General features: G+C 30.5%; 2 protein-coding genes across 2 annotated transcripts in view; one reads left to right on the top strand and one right to left on the bottom strand.

Moving 5' to 3' along the window:
- LOC129944624 (monocarboxylate transporter 12) overlaps positions 1-21,900 on the top strand; it is a 48,205-nt gene that overhangs the window by 23,996 nt on the left and 2,309 nt on the right. Inside the window, exons 3-6 of the mRNA XM_056054188.1 lie at positions 6,392-6,511; positions 8,570-9,108; positions 9,229-9,402; positions 9,467-9,565. Coding sequence (XP_055910163.1) covers positions 6,392-6,511; positions 8,570-9,108; positions 9,229-9,402; positions 9,467-9,565 — 932 coding nt within the window. The remainder of the gene's footprint in view (positions 1-6,391; positions 6,512-8,569; positions 9,109-9,228; positions 9,403-9,466; positions 9,566-21,900) is intronic.
- On the bottom strand, positions 13,181-19,413 carry LOC129944625 (fatty acyl-CoA reductase wat). Its single transcript, XM_056054189.1, has 10 exons — positions 19,258-19,413; positions 19,044-19,171; positions 15,326-15,631; positions 15,168-15,256; positions 14,808-14,917; positions 14,516-14,720; positions 14,013-14,184; positions 13,762-13,952; positions 13,481-13,630; positions 13,181-13,417 (listed from the first exon to the last, which is right to left on the bottom strand). The coding sequence occupies exons 1-10, from the start codon at positions 19,307-19,309 to the stop codon at positions 13,306-13,308; spliced, it is 1,515 nt and encodes a 504-aa protein (XP_055910164.1). The 5' UTR covers positions 19,310-19,413; the 3' UTR covers positions 13,181-13,305.

The following is a 21,900-nucleotide window of genomic DNA, read 5'->3' as shown; positions in this document are numbered from 1 at the left end:
CAATGTTAGGTTAGGTTGCATGTATTTTCTTTTAAGGGTTAAAACTTACAAAGAATAAAAGATATTATAATATTTATACTTATGGCGTTTTAACAAAATAAGGGATACAATTTGGAAAGTTTATAATAAAGAAATTCGTGTTTCATATTTTGTTCAATTATATGAGAATTAAATATACTTACATCGAGATACAAAATAAACCTCAAAATACTTTTCCCAGATTGTAAACAATATTAATTTGTGTATTATATTTTAATTTGACCGAATAATGATAATAATGAATGTGTTAAATCGATTCTATTGTGCGTAAGATGCTCAGTTTTCTTTATTTGTAAACAAAGTATACGGATGGAAAAGAAGATTATATTAACAACAAAAGAAATTAAAGATTATTTTGGGTTGCAAATCAAAAACAAAAGAATGATTCACGCAATATACTTTCTTTGTTTTCCCATAGATCAACACTTTTACTGAATCATTTTTAAAACACAGAGTTTAATATATCAGACAATATCAAATAATCAAAGAAACGAGGTTTTAAATATCTATAATAAATATCTAGGATCTAACCTGTCGTTTTTAGAGAGATTTCAGTAGTCGTAAGTCAATCTCAAGAACGATACTACCCACACTGATAGCTTCCCATCCTATTTATTGATTTGTCTTACTGACTGTCGGATGTTTTTACAAATTTCACTGAATGTGGAACACAATATTTTCTATAAAATAAACCATTTTTACTTACTTTTAAAAATGTGTTTTTTAGTTTTTTCTTTATTTTTTTTTAATTAGTTCAAATCGTTACTGTTTCGTTCATTTTTTAAATTACAATTGTAAAAAACTACCCACTCAATTTGTTTGAGAGTTCTTCCTGCATCTTTTTGCATTATTATCTGTAAAAAAGTATATTTGATGTATGTACATAAAAAACATTTAATAAATTAAATTTAATTTGATAAATTTAATGGCATTTAAACTTTTGAAGACAAAGATATTGTAAAACATAAGTTCTAGATGTAAACAGGCTCTTTGAATAAAGGATCAAGTTGGTGCGACCCAGTCGAGCACTTTATTTTTGTTAGATTATGTCTTCTTGTGGCAAATGACTACAAATGCGAACAAAACCTTTAATTGTTATTTTTATAAGTCAAAAAAGAACTTACAAAAAAGCCTAGAATGTATTGCCTATAGAATATGCAAGTGACAGTTTTTGTATATACAAAAAAATCTACACAAAATGTGTAAAAACTGTGCATTTACTCGAACTCTTGCAGATTATTGATAATGTAACTCTCAATTCAAAACTTAAAAATCACCTCACCTTGGACCACAACCAAAATTTCAGATGATCCAGTTTAGGTTTACCAAGATCAACGATTTCTTGTCTAACGTCCTCCCCCAAAAATAAGTCAATAATAATTGAGATCACAGACTTTAATCTTTTTTTTTAAATTTCATAAAACGTTTATTAGACAGATTAATTACAGTTCCAAGCGGCTAGCATTCGGCTTTAAAGCAACAATAAAATCAAAACATCATTTTTGTCTTGTCGGCCTCTATTCATTTAATTAGTTTCGGTAATTTTAATAGTTTAATTACAGTACATTTTTGATACGCGTATTTGTTTTTTTAATTTTTAATTCAAATTTAATAGTTATTATCAAAGAAAAAGAGAAGATTTTTGATTGGCCAACTGATGGCTCCTAAGAATTTAATTTGTATAATTAAAAGTCCAATCAGGATTATTTAGAAAAGAAAATTACAAATAAATTTTCAACTCGACCTTGAAATAGAAACACAAACATACTTACAGAAATTTTCTTCTAGGTAGGATGCAATGACCTGATGCGTTATCTTTTTTTTAAATGTTTCAATCAATCTATTGAACTATCAATCATTTTCATTATGCTGTCGAAATTAATTATTCATTCAAAATGATGTTTATAATGATAACAGAAATAATGATAAACGTTGAGACTACACTCGTGAGGTAGGAATTTCACGTTTACCCTGCGTTTATATAGAGATGTTAATCACGAAATAAGCAAACATTGATGGACTTAAGATAATCAGTATAAGTAGCAGGTATGATGATAACATTCATACCTCCTTTACGTGCCTCACCGGGCGGGCGCGGCGCCAAAAGCCTTATTATTATGTTTTATTTGAAGATTGTCCTTGATGAATTAAATCCTTGGTGCTACTACTCGTTTGTATATCGCCTGGTTGTGAAGTACTTAATATTGTTTCAACATCATTAACAACAACAACAATTGCGAAGTGCTGATTACTTAACCAATGTTAACAAGCAATTTTGATTTAATTGTTATTTACCATACAACAGAAACATAATGTTGTGAAACATTTTTGTTTGAGGGAGTTAAGTTATGGTTATTATCTACAGAAAATGTATTGATAAAAATATGTAATAAAGTATAGTGGTCTAAAGTTTATTTGTGTTCATTTAAGATTACACTCTGTAGAATGTAAAGGGTTCTCCAATATGAGTTATCATTGTTAACAATTCTAAATCTAACATCAGGTTGTTAAAAACAACTTTTTTGAAGAGATTAACCAAGCTGTCTAATATTTGAATCTTACCTTTAAAGTTTTCCATCACCATCAAACTTTATTTCTTAAATACAGTTTTGTAAAATGTAGAGTACAGTTTTAATAAAGTTACCCTCAAAACAAAATTTTGTCTAATTTAAGACCCCAAGACTTGGCGTCGTCGTCGCGAAATATCAAAATTTTCAATTAAAATAATCGGACCGACTAAAACTACTTCCAATGGAAGTCAAAAATATTTACTTAATTTTCGCTTTGCTAACAAAACTTTACACCAGAAAATTATAGACGCATTTCAATTCTGAGCTCACTAAAATAATTGTTTGCACAAATGCTGTACGTTAGGCTTGTGAATTGGATTGAAAAAAATAAGTTGATAAGTCGCTGGTTTCTGGGCGGGCCTTTCAACGATTGATCAAATTTTTGCTCTTACAAGCGTTGCCAGGCGCTTTATCGACAAAAAGAAGCCCCTATACACTTTTTTCGTTGATTTGAAAGCTGCTTTTGCTACCATCAACAGAAGATCACTTTTATATAAGCTAGCAGTTATTGGTCTTCCAACCACATTTATTCGGATTCATGAACAACTTTTACTTTTTTACACGTCTGCAATGGTTTGTAATGGTATATCTATGTCAAATTCCTTTAATACCGAAACAGGTGTTCCACAAGGCTGTATATTGAGTCTGCGGACGTTCGCTCTTTTTATCAATGACATTGAACATAAATTACCGGGAGGAGTCAACTATGGTGATTTATCTTTGAAGGTTTAGCTCTATGCTAATGACCTGGTGAGGTTCTCTGATAACCCAGTGATTTTTCAGCTTGAGTTAAATAAAATTAAACAATATTTGCGATTCGTGGGATCTTAAAATCAACACTTCTAAATCTAAAATTATCATTTTTAAACCTCAAAACTATTCAGATAATAATGTACGAAATTGGACATTAGATGATACCACTGTTGAAGTTGTCAGCGAGTATAAATATCTTGGTTTTACTATCACTCACAATTTGAACATCAAAAATCATATTAAAGATATGGTACTAGCCAAATCAGCTATAAACTCGATGTGGTCACATTTTTTTTTCATGAACCTTCGTGGACTCTACATCTAAATGTAAGGTTTTTGAGGCTACCGTGAATAGTTGCTTTTGTTATTTCCCATAAGTGTATAGATACAAATTTCTAGAGGGTATGGAAGTTATTCAAAGATACTTTTTCAAAAGAATATTCCGGCTGCCACGTAGCACATATATGTTGAGTCCGGGCTTCCGCAAATATATGTAAGAAATTTAAAGGCAAACGCAGACTATCTTATTAAAGTTATGTATAGACCTGATAGTAAAAGCACAAGCAAATCCTGCTTATATCACTCCATTGCCATGCTCTTGCAACAGCACATAATTTAGCAATGAATCTAAATGCAAATAAAGAAGAATGGAGAAATACCTTTTACAACTGCATTTCGATGGTTTTTGAGGAAATGTACAAAACTTATCTCGAAAGGGCTAGGGAATCACTTTCTAGAGGAACATATAGCTTTCTTAATTTGACTTTGGGTGATTTTAATTATTTCTGTGAGGACCTTTCTGCTTCGGATATAAGTTTAATATTCAAAGTACGGACTGAATAACTTGAGCTCAACTACAGACCACATAGAACTGACATAGATGCAATTTGTTCACTCTGCAACTCAAACCAAAACAAAGATGTTTACCATTTTTTAGCAACTTGTCCTATTTTACAAGAAATCCGTAAACTTCATTTTGATAAAAGCTTCTTTTCGTCAGAAGAATTTTTACATGTTTTGAACGGCGGGTATGGTTGGAAATTGCTGGTACACTATGACTCCCATGCAAATAATTCTTATTTGCGTCTATAAACGTTGCATCACCCGTTAATTCCCTTACTGAGGATGAACCAACTACTATCAACAGCTCTTTAAGTTTTATAAGAATACAAGAGGAAGACATTGTAGAGGCAATAATATCGATTAAATCTTATGCTACTGGCCTGGACCCAATTTACACTAAGTTCTTGAGACTACTGCTTCCATATATACTGCGCTATATAACCTACATATTTAACAGCATATTGACTACTTCCGAGTTTCCTTTAGAATGGAAGAAGGCTAAGATTATTCCCATACCCAAAAAGCAAACAGGTACTGCTACAGAATTTCGGCCGATTGCCATTCTTCCGTTTCTTTCGAAGGTGTTTGAGAAAACTATTCTGGGGCAGATCCAAAAATATCTTACAATCAACAACCTGTTAAGTAACTGTCAGTCTGGTTTTCGAACTAAGCGCAGCTGCAAATCTGCCTTACTTTTTGTAACTGATGAAATAAGAATTGCTATGGACAGTGATCATGTTACATTGCTAACACTGTTAGATTATTGAAAGGCTTTTGATACTGTTGACCACTCAATTCTTTGTAGAAAGCTGCGAATTAACTTTGGGTTTTCTTTAGAGTCCTGTAAGCTTGTTCTTTCGTATGTCAGCGGAAGGCATCAATGCGTGGTGGCCAATGGATACTCGTCCACATTTCTCAATGTTTTGAGTGGAGTGCCACAGGAATCTATCCTTGGACCAATCCTCTTTTCACTTTACATAAATGAGTTACCAGAAGTTGCTAGACATTTTTTAATTCATCTTTATGCTGATGATGTGCAGCTCCTGATAAGTCGACTTTTTGGGGCTAAAAATGATGCCGTAGCTTTAATGAATGAGAACGATCTCCGCCTTAACCCTGTCAAATCTACATCCCTTCCCATCTATCGTAAAAACTTTGATCTATCGTTTTTAAACCTATTGAAACTTGACGACGAAACCATTTAATATGTTAGCACTGCTAGAAACCTAGGAGTAGTATTCAATGACCACCTTAATAGTGCCGTTGGTAAAGTCTATGGAAGTCTCTGCCTTCTTCAAGTCACTCGAAATTTCATCCCAATCGAAACTAAACTGCTACTTGATAAAACCCTTATACTACCAATTGTTCCGTATGGGTGTGAAATTTTGTGTAAACTAGACTGTGTGACTAGCCGCAAATTGAATGTGGCTTACAACAATATTGCCCGCTATATTTATAATCTTCGTCGTTATGATCACATATCCATTTTTGCAATAAGGATTTCTGATTGTAGCCTAGACAGTTTAATAAACTTTCGCTCTCTGAGTTACCTGCATGAAATCATCCAAACCCAACAACCTGATTATCCATACACGGAAAGCTGAATTTCCCTCATTCAACAAAGTTTTTTTCTTTAATATTACCTACAATTTTCTAAACACTGAGCGTCAATTTTGTATTCATATTGTACGCCTTTGGAACTCTTTGCCCAAAGCTATGAGAAGAATAAGAAGCATAAGTAGATTTAAATTTTTACTTTTCAACTATTTGGCAAACAATTGATGTTAAATTTCCTCTTTTTTTATATAAATATGTAAATAGAAGTCTTAGTTATATAATTTGTATTCAAATTCTGAAATTAATGTAAAGGCTTGCAACACTTTATAAGACTCATGTCCTACCTTGTAAGCGATTTTTGAAATAAATAAAATACAAATACAAATATTCACAACAGTATACGATCATACTCAATTTATTATAGATACATTAATTAATTTGCTTATAATTCCAATGTAAACTTGTGTTGTTCTCAACTATTAATTGATAATATTGATGACACTCGAAATCCTATATGTTTTATCAAACTTGATATTGTTATTTATGAGAAACTTCTAAACATTTTAAGATCCTTCTTTCGATATTGATGTAAATAATATTACTAACTTTGTATATTTTTTTCTTTATAGCTGATGGAATGACCTATTCCTTTGGTATGTTCTATGTTGAATTCCTGGATTATTTCAACGAGGGCAAAGGTTACACAGCATGGATTGTTTCAATATTAGTTGGAGTTACTTTAGCATCAGGTAAGTGGCTAGAAACTATAAAACAAAATATGCATAGTTAAAAATACCCATAGAATCACGTTGAAGACATAGAGATACTTTGTTTAAGATAAAAGGACGACAAAACACACGACGTAACGTGGCAAAATAATGTTATACCAATGTTGTATTGTGTACTTTCACTCAAGACAGCTTTTAAGTATGCTACATATTCGGAAGGATATAGAATTAAATTCCTTAGAGAAATTGTTGAATTTTCCAAGAATAAAACTTTACAAAAATAAGAAAATGGACAATAGAAAACGCTCGACCTGAATTCTAACAAACAAATTCTACGAAAACGAATTACATTGCATCACACATTTTGTGTACTGAAAACGAGTGAAAGTGAGCTGTAAGTTCATGTCAATGTCAAAGATGAAGTACAATGTGTTTTCAAGAATGAACCTTCGTATCAACACAAACAATAAAAGTATGAACCTTTATTTATATAAATAAGTGTTGATTTGTGTAAGTATACACTTTGTGTACGTACACATCATGATTACCTTAACATTATTTGTACTGAAATAAAATGTAGATGTACACATACACAATAAAGATACATTCTATTAAAAGAATATTTTGCGTGAATTGAATAAATTCCTTACAGGGATTATTCTATGAAGGCATCTTTTATACTGTGTGGTTCCTCGACGTATCTTAAAGCTAAGATAGGTATAATACCAATATTTATGGGAATAATTGACACGTATCAAACTCTTTACTGTGTCACGTATTAAACATTTCTTAGACAACAAACAAGGGTTAAAATAACAGAAATAACCAAAACTGTATGTAAAATGAAAGTTGGGGTTTTGTTATAGGAAAGACGTATCCAAAAGTTCGTATTGGATTTCAAATGATAAAATATCCGTATTCATTTCACAGAATCAGTTTTCCATCAATATAATTAATTTATCTCATTTTACACCTGAGCTTAGTAATTTTACATGAATTATTAACTGTTCTACACCTGTTTTACATAATGTAAAATTTTACACTTAAGAACCATGATATTAAAATTGAATGTTGATGTGATTTTTATTTCAAATAACTTATTTTTATTCAATGTATATAGTTTTGTTTTAATTTACATCTATTTACGTCATTTCTACAAATCTGATTTTAAAAATGAAAATCCAATTAACATACACAAAATAAGACTTTTTAAGTGTAAAATTTATTAATTAATTTATTAATAATCATGTAAAATAGGTGTGAAAGAATAATGAAAATTATTGTAAAATAATAATTTCAATGTAGAATTTGTTCATACTTTTTGTAATATAATAAATACTTATCTATACATCAATATGAATTTAATCTACAAATGTAGACGCTTAATGCAACAACTACGCTTGGAAACAGAATTTTTCATACTTTTGTTTAGATAATTTGAAGGAAAGTTAAAACTGTTTTCTTCAGGCTTCCCCTCTATAAATTTAGGTATTGTGGCCTTGAAGAACCCGTTGCGTGATGATTAGTGCGTTGGACTGTCATGCAAGGGGTCTTGGGTTCAATCCCTGCCTGTGCCACCTTAATTTAAAAAAAAAAACGTTTTCACGGGTACTTCCTCTTGCGAGGAATTGACAAATTCTCCAAGAGTAGTTCTTGTCATGAAAAGTGGTGTCTTAAAATTAGCCGTTCGGATTCGGCATATAAACTGTAGGTCCCGTTCATCTCTAGCAACATTACTCGCACACAGGAATGGTTGAGAGTTGTAAGTCACTAGACTCTGGTTCCTCATGGACTGCTGCGCCATCTAATTTATTAATTTTATTTATTGTGGCCTTGAAGAGGTGGTGAAGAAATCTTTAAGTTTTGAAATAATGTAGAATGCCTAACCAACTTCTATCTTTCACTGCCACTGCAATATCAAGACAAAATTTGTATCCCCTTTTTAATGAATCACTGCCCTTTTATCTCAAGTCCATTCTTAGAGTGTCTATTACAAAATATTTAATTGAATATTCCTAATTTATTTTCAACATCTTAATTCTTGTAAAGCTAAATAATATTGTGTGTTTCCAAATAAAGGTCCCATATCATCATCGTTTGTCAATCGTTACGGATGTCGTCCGGTCACAATAGCCGGTTCGATATTGGCTTCATTTTGCATCTTCATCAGTATGTTCGCTCAGAATGTACTCACTTTAATTTTTACAATTGGCATTGGTACCGGTTTAGGATTCGGTCTAATCTATCTGCCAGCCATTGTGAGTGTAACGATGTATTTTGAAAAATATCGATCTCTTGCCACCGGAATTGCTGTGTGTGGTTCTGGATTTGGTACATTTGTCTTCTCACCACTTACTGAAGCTCTTATTGGAAATTTTGGCTGGCGTGGTGCTATGTTCATCATATCAGCTATAGTTTTAAATTGTATAATTTTTGGTGCAATGTTCCGGCCTTTGGAAGCACCTAAGAAAGCCATAGCTCAGGAAAGTGCTGAAATGGCTGAATTGGCACCGTTGAAGCCAAAACAACAGAATGAACAGTTCCTACAAACACCACGAAGCGATACGAATCTATCGCGTTCGTATAGTGTTGGTCATGATTTTGGTTATGAATTCCATGTAAGTGTTATTTTCTTCATATGTTTTTCACTACGATTTTTTCTGTTTTTTTTTTTTTTAATTTTAATTCTTTTGATCCTTATTAATCCCTATAAAAAAAATATACATCCTCATCAATAGACAACTAATCAAAATGGTAAATTATCCATTCCGACGATCAGTAGCAATAATAACATCCGTGGTGCAACTAGCCAACCACATATCCCAGGTGACGCTCATCTACAACATCAGTTAAAGGAGTCACAGGAAAGATCAGGCAGTGGGTTGATGTATCGACAGGATATCCTGTATCAGGTGAGAATTGTTGACTTTTACTAACGAAGTTTTGTATGGTTTTGACATTTATATACTCTTACAGGGATCCTTACTAAACATACCCGATTACCGCTCAAAAAATGACCTTAACGTAAATCGATATGGATCGCTGAAGCACAGTATACAAGCAGCTTCTAATCAGGTAAGACCATAATAATATTTTTTAACAAAGATGTGCATATCTCCTTTTTGATCTTGCTATTATCCTTTTTTTTGTGCAAACACACTTGTTTAAAAAACTTGATGAATCAAAAATTCACGAAGAAAGTGAGCTTTTTTATTTGTGTTTTTTAAAGTTTAAACATACAGCTCTGTGAAAAAAAATGCCACCAACCACTTATTGTATGTCACTTTTCAAAACTGTCACTTTTGACATCAATCACTTTTGACGTCTGTAACTTTTTACATCGGTCACTTTTGACATCTGTCACTTTTGACATCTATAACTTTTGACATCTGTCACTTTTGACATTTGTCACATTTGGCATCTCTTTTTAAAGGCCAAATTAAGTTGCTATTAATAAATTAAGATACTTTAAATGGTGTACTTAGTATTCATTAGGTTGATGCTTAATTATTTTATATCTACAGGGCCAGTCAAAAGTGACTTCGTGATTTTAACAAAGTGATCTATTTGCAATGTGCACCAAGCTTCATGCTCACAGAGCCATTTGGTAGTGTTCAGAAATTAAATCAGGGCTTTGGTTTTCATCTCGCAAAGTTTATCAAGATCTTTAATGAATGCACTTCCCAAGCTTAACAATAACATTCTAGAACAGGCCAGTTGAGGAGTTTGTTAGGGATACCCAACCTTGCTGTATCCTCTCCTATCGGCCTATTGAGAACATTTTTACCTTCAAAGCTCCAAGAGAAATATTTTCCCTTTCTGCAAGTGAGCTATCGTTGCCGGGGCAACTTATCAGCACGTTCATTTCCATCAATGCCTGGAACCCAAATAAGAGTGACAAGGAGGTTGATGTTGAGGATGAATAGTTCATCCCGACATTGTTGGCCCAGTATAGAAGATGTTGTGACCGAATTGATAGCCATAACAGCCGCCTACATGTCAGTACAGATAGTGGTGTTTTTTTTTGGTTTGAAATTGATTTAAGTATTTTGCATGGTTTTTTAAATGCTTGTTATTCCGCTTGACTTAGACATTTAAGGACTCAGAGATGTTTCCCGACCCAACACTATATTTTTAACCCGTCATGAAAAATAGTGGTATCGAAGTCTTTCGTAACTATACCATCCTCCTAATCCAAAATTAAAATCTTTACTGAGGTCTTATTCAGTCTTTGACTATCTCAAAAATATCCGCTGGAATTAGTCGGTTCACACAAAAAAAAACAATAAAAGTTGGGAAAAATTGATTTTCGACAAAAATATCTTTTCAGGAATTTGAGATAATGGCTTCAAATTAATTTTTTCTTATAAGTAATATTGCTTTTAGCATTCAGTCGAATTTTAGGAAAAATTAAACTAATTTTTCAAAAATTAAAAACCTATAAAAGAAACAAAACTTTGTAAAAATGTACTTTCGACTCAAATACCTTTTCCAAATTTAAAAACATTGGCTTTACACTATTTTTATCTCACAGAAAATATTGGTTTCGATATTTAGTAATCTCAGTTTCAGTTTTTTTCATACAAAATTCAAATCTACAAAAAACATTACTCAAAATTGGTAAAAATTGGTTTTCGACTAAACATCTCGTTAACTAAAATACATTTTGAAATTTCATCACAGGTAAACATTTTAAAATTGTTTAGAAGAATTGAACTGACAACTTTTTAACAAAACACAAAAACCTACAAACTGTTTAAGCAAATCGACAGACGGGATGGGAAGTTATTAATGAGGGTCTTCCCCAGCCTCTTTTAAATTTTAAAATTGGGTTTTATGACATAATTGTTATGCTTTGTGACATTTATTTTGGCATTACGACGATTATGATTTATACGTTTTAAGCTCAAAATGTTGTGTTGCCCAAAACTAAATTAACTTTGTCAGAACGCCCAAATTTTGGAGCACATGAAATCTTTTGGATGATAGTAATTCATTTAGTAATTTTGACGTCATGATATTTTAACATTGATTTGAATATGATGTTGATTTTTAGGGCTTTGTGAAATTTTGTTTTGAAAAAGTTTGTGCGCGATAGAGCCATTTTCGGCGATATTTTAGTTGGCTTTTTTATTTGAAAAATTATAAGACCCGAAAAAGTTTTAACGTCAAAGGGTTCGGTAATATTACTCAAATCGTACAGAAACAAAATAGAAAAAAAACTATTTTGGACGTTTTTAATTTGCGCGATTCTTAAAGTGTCTTTTACGAAATATTTATTTGAATATTCCTAATTTATTTTCAACATCTAAATTTTTTTTAAAGCTAATTAAAATTGTGTGTTTCCAAATAAAGGTCCCATATCATCATCGTTTGTCAATCGTTACGGATGTCGTCCGGTCACAATAGCCGGTTCGATATTGGCTTCATTTTGCATCTTCATCAGTATGTTCGCTCAGAATGTACTCACTTTAATTTTTACAATTGGCATTGGTACCGGTTTGGGATTCGGTCTAATCTATCTGCCAGCCATTGTGAGTGTAACGATGTATTTTGAAAAATATCGATCTCTTGCCACCGGAATTGCTGTGTGTGGTTCTGGATTTGGTACATTTATCTTCTCACCACTTACCGAAGCTCTTATTGGAAATTTTGGCTGGCGTGGTGCTATGTTCATCATATCAAACTATTTTGGACGTTTTTAATTTGCGCGATATTTTTTTGGGTGAAAAGATTTAACGGCGAAATTTTTATGAGTTATGTGTCTTTATTCGACTATATATGAAGAATTGAGGAAACCTGAAAGGGGATTGCTCATTTTATAAGGGACATCCGGCCCGGAGTGTACACCAATGAATTTGGTATCAAATTAAAGGTTGTTCTAAGCCGGATATATCTGCAAAAATATTTTGTCGATAACTCATGTTTTGTAGTTTTCCAAAATACATTTCGAAGTTAATTCTTAGTGCTGATTTTGAATACACTAAAATTGGTATCTGCTTAAGTTTTAAAATTACCTATTTTCAACTTTCGTTTTCTTATTTTGTAATATACATATTTTAAAAACTTATGAGATATTTTCTTTGACAGCGATTTCGTTGTTGTCTTTTCTGTGTTAAAAACAGTTTAAGCACTAATTATTTAGTACTTCTGATAAATTTGAGACAAGTAAAACCTAAAAGCCCTTGAGGATTTTTCGAACATTTTATGAAATTATACAAATACATACATACATATGTATGTTAAGAATTAATTGAAGCAAAGCCACTTCATGAACTTATTTAGCCTAAAAATAACAGTTTATGACTTTATTTAAATTTTAAGAAGTAATATCTCAAAAACCTTAAGGGGTAGGGTAATTTTGAAGTAGGATTTGAATAAAAGCTTTTAAAACGAATTGAAAAAGTGCAAAACTTTGTGTAGATATACGTACCATTATATCATATTCAATCGGCTGACAGGTTTTTTTTTCGTCCGTGGTCGTGATTATATAAACAAACATTAGAATGGTCCACAAAAAAACCAGAAAATTTCCCTTGATCACAAAATTTGTTTTGATTGCTGTCTTCTAATTGTCAGACGGATTTTTCAAAACAAAATCGTTGTTTTAACATAAGACCTTTAAAATATTTTAAAGAATTTTCAACAATTTGTAATAATTTCACCAAAGACATGGAAATTGACAGAAAATTCACTCTTTCAATTTTTTGTTTAATTTTGATTCCAAAATATAATGATATAAATATATTTCTGTTTAATAATAGGTATAAATGTTTATTCATAATGTATAATAATAAAATTAATTTAAAAGTAGATTAATAATTAAATAATTGATTTTCGTGTAGATAATTAATCGTCCGTTCATATATCGCTCGACCAATAAAAAATCCAACAATTCCTTTCAAAACGTTATAAGCCATTATTTTTCTGCAAAATTTAAAATTAAAAAAAATAAAAAGAAAATAAAAATAAATTTTAAGCAAAACTTACGCTCTTAATATTTTCCTACATCTTTCAATACTCGAATCAGGTTCGTTTAGTAGGAACTTTCTGCATCCCCTCACATTACCATGAATAAGTAGTTTAACCCTTTCTTTTGACTTTGCGTATTCGAAAAGTGCTCCAATATCAAAATCCGTTCTTGTTGTATTAAAAGAAAGGAAAGGGAAAATTGAAAACTTAAAAAAACATTTGACCAAAAAAGTGACAGAAAATCGATTTAATCATAAGATTTTTCAATGAAATATCACCGTTTCTTTTCTACTACCTACCCTTTAGAAATTTTACGCATTTCATGGACATCTGTAATTCCATCACTTCTACTCTCATTATCTATGAAAAACGATAGAGCTTGCCTAGTTAAGTAAATTTTTCTTTGAATCGCCATCATAAATGGTTTCTTTCGAAAAATACTTAAAATAAAATCTATCAAAATTGCAGGAATCAATTGGGAAAATATCACCTAAAAAGAAAAATGGTAGTTTTTTAATTAATATTTAATTAAAAGCTAATTTATTCTTACCACAATCCAGTAAATAAATATACAACTTGTAACTGTGACATTTGGTATCCAAAATGATTTTTCTAAAGGAAACTTGTAAACAGCTTCGGAAGTGGTTTTGATGTATTCACATAGCGGGGAATATACCATTGCAAGGGAGGAAAATTTTCCAACTGGTGTAGCTTCAAGAAGTCTTTAGTAAGAAAGGATAAAATGTTGTTATTTACAATTTTTTTTTGCAATGGAAAGACTTATTTTCTGAGGAATTGTTTCCGTCGTTGACGAAATTTCGGTTTGTGAATTGAAGGTCAAAGTTCTTAAGGGCATTTGTTCTTGCTACAAACATAAAGTATTTATTACGTTCCTAATTTTTGATCTGGGTAGATCCAGAAAAAAAAACTAAGGTCTCCATTTTAAGGATGTGAAGAAAAAGTTTTTAAATTTTTTTTTTTTTATAATCATTTGTGGTCTTATTTTTCTGAACTTACCCTGTATTTATTGTTTTAATTTTAAATGATACTTACTTTTCTCTTGGCAGCTGTCCTTTGAGTGCAGTAAATATAAGAACAGTTTTTGTACCCAAATCCAAAGGTGTAAAATCCAATGCAGTTTCAAAATTTTTAACGTAAAATGCTTGTAATAGGCCTGTTCCCCAAATTGTCATTAGACCCATAATACCAGTCATTGTTTCTGTAAATCCTTCTTCGGGATCATCACAAGCAGCGATTACTGTAATTAATTATTAATTTTTCAAAGTGTTAACTTTTTGAAAGACGAATTTTATTATATTTGTATTTGTTGTATTATTTATTTTACCTATAGAAGGTTTATAAATGGCAACTGGAATTCTGGGACGAAAATCATCAACAAGTTTTTCTCCTAAGTGTTTTGTAAATATATAAGTATTTGGAAATCCTGTTATAACTCTGAAAATATATTAAAAATAATTAAACTTCCGTAATATACTTATATAACTTAACAATTTTGAAAAAATGTCCAGGAAAGTTCTAAAAAGAAGTTTAAATTTTGAAAAATAAAATTCTTGGACTAAATTTCCTTCACTTTAAAAATAATCACTTCATTCAAAAGCTTATTGAACTAGGAGCGAGTTTTTGTTAAATATTAGATAACTTTTTCGGTACTATTAACTGTAAAATACTATATTATTTAACATACTTATTTGTTATTATATCCAAAGTTGGATCACGATCATCTAGGTCCAAAATTTTGAGTGCAGTTCTCCAATCAAACGCAGCAGGATAAACCTTTATACAAAAATAGAATGTTAATAAAATTTATAAATGCATTCGTTGATTTTAGCTTCATTCAATTACCTTATCTTCTACTAACTCTAAATTTGGATTACTAAAATAAGTTGAAACATGTAGGAAAATTTTCAAATTTGTCATTGTTTCTCCAATTTTTAAAGCCTCATAAGTTGATTTAAGGTTTAAACTAATAGCAGTCTTAAGTGGATCATTGAATCGAGTTGAAGCAGCTGAATGAAAGAATATCGATACGTTTTTTAATTGATCTAGATATTCTGCTGGGATTCCAAGATTATCTTCTTTAATATCTCCAGGTATAGCCACAAGTTTGTTCAATTCGTTGGGCTTGCATTCTTTAAGGACTTTGAATATCTAAGTAAAAAAAATATGACAGTATCAAAGTTATTTCTTTAGGGTAGGTACAAATATTAAACACTATTTTTATTTTTGGATAAATTTCAATAGTATCTCTTAAAATATTTGAGTCAAAATTAATTTTTACCACCATTATTAATTATTTTTGTCGGTTTTTTGCAAAAATTAATTATTTTTGTCGGTTTTTTGCAAAAATTGGTCTACAAATTTTGATAGATGAGACAAACGTCATTGGATCGAAAATGTGTGCAACTTAATGATGTGTTCATTCTGGGCCCTAATGTTCTTTCTGCTATTTTCCTAAATAAATGTTTCTCTTCATTTTCAATTTCTCTATCTAAAATTTTGCATTTATTCTTATTTCAAAGAACATTTCCTAAAATGTGGGTTAAATCTTTCTAAAGTCCAAAGTAGGTAGGTGATAAACTATCGATCTATTGCTAAACTTTTTCATATCCCAAACAAACATTCTATATCAAGTTATCTGCTTCCGTTGGCAGATCTATAATTACCGCAGCACGGTTTGTTAAAAAATGGATCTACCACTACTTAACTTGTAGAGTTCGTTTCATTGACTCTTAGAGCCTCAAAGAACGGGAATGAATTTCATATGTTTTCGACAGACTTCAGCAAAGCGTTCAACAAAATTTCTCATAATTTTTCCTTCTTAAGTTTTGAACCTCTTTTACTAAAATTAATTACTTCTTACTTTGGGAATCATGAATAATATGTTTGATTTAGATCCACTCGTTTCAATCCTATTCTATTCACTTCTGGGGTACCCCAAGGTGGCCATTTAGGCCTCTTAATCCTTACAACACACGTCATTGTCTTGGTAATTTAACATTCTAAAATATCCCTTTACGCTAATGATATGAAATTTTTCAAATATATTGGAACTCACGAAGACAGATCTCTCCTCTCAACAGATCTTCACAATTTTTCAACCTGATGTTCCGAAAATTGCTTCGATCTCAATATAAGCAAATGCCAGACAGTGACCAGATCGCCTTACTTGACGTTTATGCGACCTCTACTTGAATATGAGTTTCAGGTTTGGTTTGCATATCAAAATAAATATACACATTTCAAGAGCAGAAGACATCCAACGAAAATTTTGTTCGTATTGCAATTTAATATCTTTTTTGGGAAAATCCTTTGATTTCTTTTAACATTAACACCCGTAACCCGTAAGAGAAATAAATGAGGACTGAGCTCCATTTCGAAAATTAAATTATTTATGGTTAATTTATTTTTTTAGTCGAAACACAATTCCAATATTCAATTGTTCAATTACGACCTTTTATACTTTAAATTTAAACAAACAACATACTTGCACAACACACATAAATTAATTATGTAGAGTTCTATTTCACCACGCGCCTATAGCACGTTAATTTGGTTTGGATTTAAATATTTGTCTTCTTTTAATTAAATGCAAAATTCAGAATCAAAAAGAACTACAGTCTTATTCTTGGATTTATATGAATAATTAAGTAGTTAACAAAGTCTATGACCTGTTTTTGTGATAAATTGCAGATGATTGCAGTCTGGAATTAAAGAAAATTTGAATCAATACAAAGTTTGGCATTCCCCTCTTATGGGAGTCCATTGTTACCAAAACCAAAAAAAATTGGATAAAATTAAATTGCACCTTTTAAAATTAAAATTGGATGGCCCCACAGCGCTCAATCATTCCTGTGTGCGAGTAGTATTGTCAGGAATAGAGGGGACCTACAGTTTATATGACGAATCCGAACGGCTAATTTGAGAAAGCACTTTTTCATGACAAGAGTTACTCATGGAAAATTTGACAATTCCTCACAAGAGGTAGTACCCGTGAAAAAAAACTTAAGATAGCAAAGGCAGGGATCAAACCCAAGATCTCTGGCATGACAGTCCAACGCAGTAACCATCATGCCACGGGTACCACCTTTTGAAAGAATGGCTGAAAAAACATATTCGAATTCATTAAATGATAAAATAAATATTTCCTTTTTACTTGATCAGTGAGAAATGGTTTTTGCACGTTTTGACATAACCTTTCATTTTAATAATTGTTTATGTTTATGTTGAAAACAGAATCAAAGCTTTTTAAATTAATTCAACAGTATTTTAAAATTGGCCAAATAAATAGTACGCTCTTTAGACAGCTGTCAGTTTTAAAGATGTCATTTTTTGACATTTCAAAAGTAAAACTTTGTCATGGCTAAACATTCCTAATTGATGGTGATTTAACACCTTCAGACTTTTTTATTTTGGGTCACGTTTATAATAAAATTGTATGGCCAATTCGTAAAGCAAGTTGGGCTCGGAAAGTCTAGAAACATCCATTGATGTCTGTTGAACAAACTCGTTTTGTAACAGTATCAGCTTCGAGGTAGATTGCATACATTTTATGATTGTAGCGTTTCCTGAATCGCCCTTCCTCACATTTCAACAAATTCTCCGCAAGACCTTTCTCTCGAACGCACCGAAGGTCGGAGTGCCTTTAATTAAGCAACCAGGTATCAAATCCATACTCTCTCCTATACAGCAGCAGGTTAAAAGTTATGGTAAGGTTTCTGAACTTAAAAAGTATTGACAAACTGAAGTAGGCTATGTTGGCTTTGAGCAACCGCCCGCTTTTTTTTCTATGCTTTATAGGCTGCTCCTTTAACTTTATTTTTAAATGTTTTTTCTTTTAAATTGAACTTTTTAGAAAATTACATTTAAATATTTTTTTTTGGAATCCATTTTCCATTTACATTTTCTTTCAAATGAATCTCAAAAACTAGATTCAGTCGTCTCTGCTTATTTGCAACACTATAACTTTTTGCAATTATGTTAAAATTTACATACTTTGAATATTTCCAATTCTTTTACTCATAACCATACCTTGAATAGTAAGGTATGTCCAGACAAAATAAATAAATAAAGAAACATTGAAAAAACGTTTTACAAATAGAAAAACATTTCTGAAACGTTTTTTTTCTTTTAGTCTGAACTCTGGTGAAACATTTCTAAAAAGTTTTTTATACAAATGGGAGACATTCCAAAAACGTTTTTTAATTAATGTTTCCTGAAATGCAAAAATGACTATGGACACGCTTTAAGGGTCACCATCAATAACAAAATGTTTCACTACAGTAAAAAGGATTTAAACGATAACAATAGAAAAAATTTAAAATTCTTTTCATGTTTGATTTCAGAAGTAATTTAAGAAAAAATAATTACAATTGTTCTATTTAAAAGACATTTATGTTTAAAAACCATGAAATTTAACAGCAATCACTCTGTTTTTCTATAAAAAAAAAAACATTTTTATTAAAGCAAAGTTAACAGCGCAATACAAAAGTTATCCAAGCAATTGTATCGTTTTTTCACGCTATCACCCACAAACATTCATTTTTTTTTCAAAGGTACTTACTCTAGATTTTTTAATTTCCTCCAAACGAATATCATAAGGTGCACCTTTTTTCGGTCTCAGCAAGATGTAAATCTTTTTCACATTACATGATCGGAGTAATTTTTCAATAATTGCTTTTCCCACAACACCTGAATAAAATAAACACCCATTTTCGTGTAAAACACAATTTTCAACTATCACTCAATTGTATTATAATTATAATTCTTCACATTACCCGATCCTCCGGTTATAAAAATTTCACAATTCTCATAAAAATCAACAATCATGTTCAAATGTTTTACACTTCACTTTCAAAAACAAATTTAACTAAACCATGCACGAGAATGGTCAATTTCGAACTGATCGTATTTTGATACATGTAAAGGAATTCAACAACTTAATATTGATTTTTGGTATATGCATAAGAATTCAGAAGTTCCAAAGGTACTTTTGTTACTTACGCTTTGATTGTGCATTCGAAACATTTAATGTCTACATAATTAAATATTACAGCACAAAACGTTTGTAGCTTGTAGCTATTTAAATGACTCAGGAAAATGTAAATGTAATTTCGTAATATTGAAGTCATTCTTAACTATAATTGCAAATCATAGCCTATATTTTGTTATATTCTAAAATATGTCTATTTTCTTAAATTATTTTTAATTTAAAAAATTGTTTTTTGAACAAAAGTTATAGTCGTGTTTCAGGGTTTGTTGTGTAGGATAATAAATTCAGCTTTATTTGCCGCTCTTTGAGATAGTTCAATTAACTTTCAGTTATGGTAGGTAAAGAGAAAATTATTTATTTAGAATAGTTCCAAAGATCAAAAAATAATGTTAATTATATTGCATGACACGATTAGAGGTAAAGCGGAATTGTTTAGAAAGTAAGGCGCCTTTCACAATCCTAAAGCTGTGACGTAAAACCTTGCTTAACCTTTATATAGCCTTACAAATTCATGTACATATGTTTAATGCGGAAATAACACGAATAGGAATGTATCGTTATTTATTAATGTCACAATGTCAACTAAGCAGTCACAGTACGCACCTTTTTCAAAATTATGCTAAAAAGGATGAATTTTGTATTATTCTTTAATTTTTTAACATTTTAGAAATTTGTTATAAGCTGATTTAGAAATAAGATTTAAATCTTTAACTTTCATTGTGAGTGCTTGGAATGCGATCCTCACTAAAAAACTTCCCATTCATTCCTGTCTTTCGATATTTCTAAAACTTTAACAAAATATTAATAACAATATTTTGTGTGGGATAAGAAATTTGAATTCTTTTCTTGTCGGTTTTTTTTGTTTAGATTTTCGTGTTTTGAAAAAAGTTATCAAATGATTTTTTTTTCTAAAATTAACTAAAAGTAAATAAATAAATAAAATTATTTTGATTTTAATATCAGTTCCCTTGATTTTGTAAAAACCATTCAATACCAATGTTAGTATCATTTTTAGAACATCAATAAATTTGATGTCAATACCATTATTAATTTAAGAGATATCGAGAATCGAACAAAAATTTATACTAATTTTGTGTAATATTTTAGTATGATTTTAATTTGTCTTAAAAAATTGACTGTTGGATTTAAGGAAATTTAAGATTTCTTAGCCCATATCTTTAATTTTTGTCAAGATATTGGAGTAAAAAAATTATTTTTACCAACTTTTAGCAATATTGGGTTTTTCAATTTTGTAAGAAAACTGTTGATTCTTTTTTTCAAAATGTTACCAAATTTTAAAAAACCTTTATTTTTATATTATTGTAGGTGACAAATATTTTGTTTCATTGTAAAAAAAACTATACTAGTTTGGTATCACATTACCTTTTATCATATAAAATTTAATTAAAGTCACTAGAGTTATTGGTTCGTGGGACTCTATGGACCAACCGAAATGTTCAACACCCACAGACCCAATTTTGTTGAAAGTCCTTTCTGAATTTTTTGGTATCAATATCAGTATAAAAAGTTAATTTAAAGTCTATATATTAACTAGTTAAAAGTTCTTCCCCTGAATAAGAAATTGAATAAGCCCAATAAACTTTTCAATTACATGTAATCAATGTATCTATTTTTTCAATTACATTACCAAATAATTGTAATTGAAATTACAAGCAATTAAAACTACAAATTATTTTAAACTGAAATCAATTACATTATCATTATTTGTCATTTATGTCAAAAAGAAGATTCAATTGACTTTCTAAACTCAATGCGTTGTAATAATGAAATAAGTCCAATTTTGATGTGGAAACGTAGCGAAAATGAAGTTTAATTCCATTAAAAAATTACGCTGTTTTTATTTTGCTTTAATATCGTCTTTTTAGAGGCTAGACATTTTGTCTTAAATGAAACACAAACAATGCAATAGAATTATAAAATTTTAGACTTTATAGGCTCTCAAACTTGATGATGAAAATACAGCTATTTTTTGACAATTATTTCTATGAGAAAGTTTAACACTTGTATTTTTATTAGACGAGTGTTTTTAAATCCGATCAAAATTTGACTTTTCGGCTAAATTCTTGATTATCTGAAAACCAAAGTCTTAGAAAAATCCCTTTACTGCTTAAGCAAAAACTCGATACAAGAAAAATCAACCGGGCATATAGAATGAGACTTTAAATCTAAAGAAATAGCAATTTTGGGCAATTACTATAGATTTCTCTATCATTGTTCCAAAATTATACCAAATCAGGTTTTCTGAAATTTTATTTTAAGCAAATACTTCATTTTTCTATCTGAAATCATTTTTCTTAAAAATACAAGCAGTGGGTCGCTGGGATACGACCCACACTGATAACTTCACATCCCATCTGTTGATTTGTCTTGCTTAAAAGGTTTGTAGGTTTTTGTCTTTTGTTAAAAA

The sequence above is a fragment of the Eupeodes corollae genome, chromosome 2, assembly GCF_945859685.1.
Source record: "Eupeodes corollae chromosome 2, idEupCoro1.1, whole genome shotgun sequence".
Lineage (NCBI taxonomy): Eukaryota > Metazoa > Arthropoda > Insecta > Diptera > Syrphidae > Eupeodes > Eupeodes corollae.
This window is presented reverse-complemented; position numbering and strand designations above follow the sequence as displayed.

Excerpts from the sequence above, each read along its gene's own strand:
- LOC129944625 (XM_056054189.1), bottom strand. The coding sequence starts at position 19,309 with ATGATTGTTGATTTTTATGAGAATTGTGAAATTTTTATAACCGGAGGA. Across the intron at positions 15,632-19,043 it reads AGGAAATTAAAAAATCTAGA|ATATTCAAAGTCCTTAAAGA; the intron begins GTAAGTACCTTT and ends TTTTTTACTTAG. Across the intron at positions 15,257-15,325 it reads TAGAGTTAGTAGAAGATAAG|GTTTATCCTGCTGCGTTTGA; the intron begins GTAATTGAATGA and ends TTTTGTATAAAG.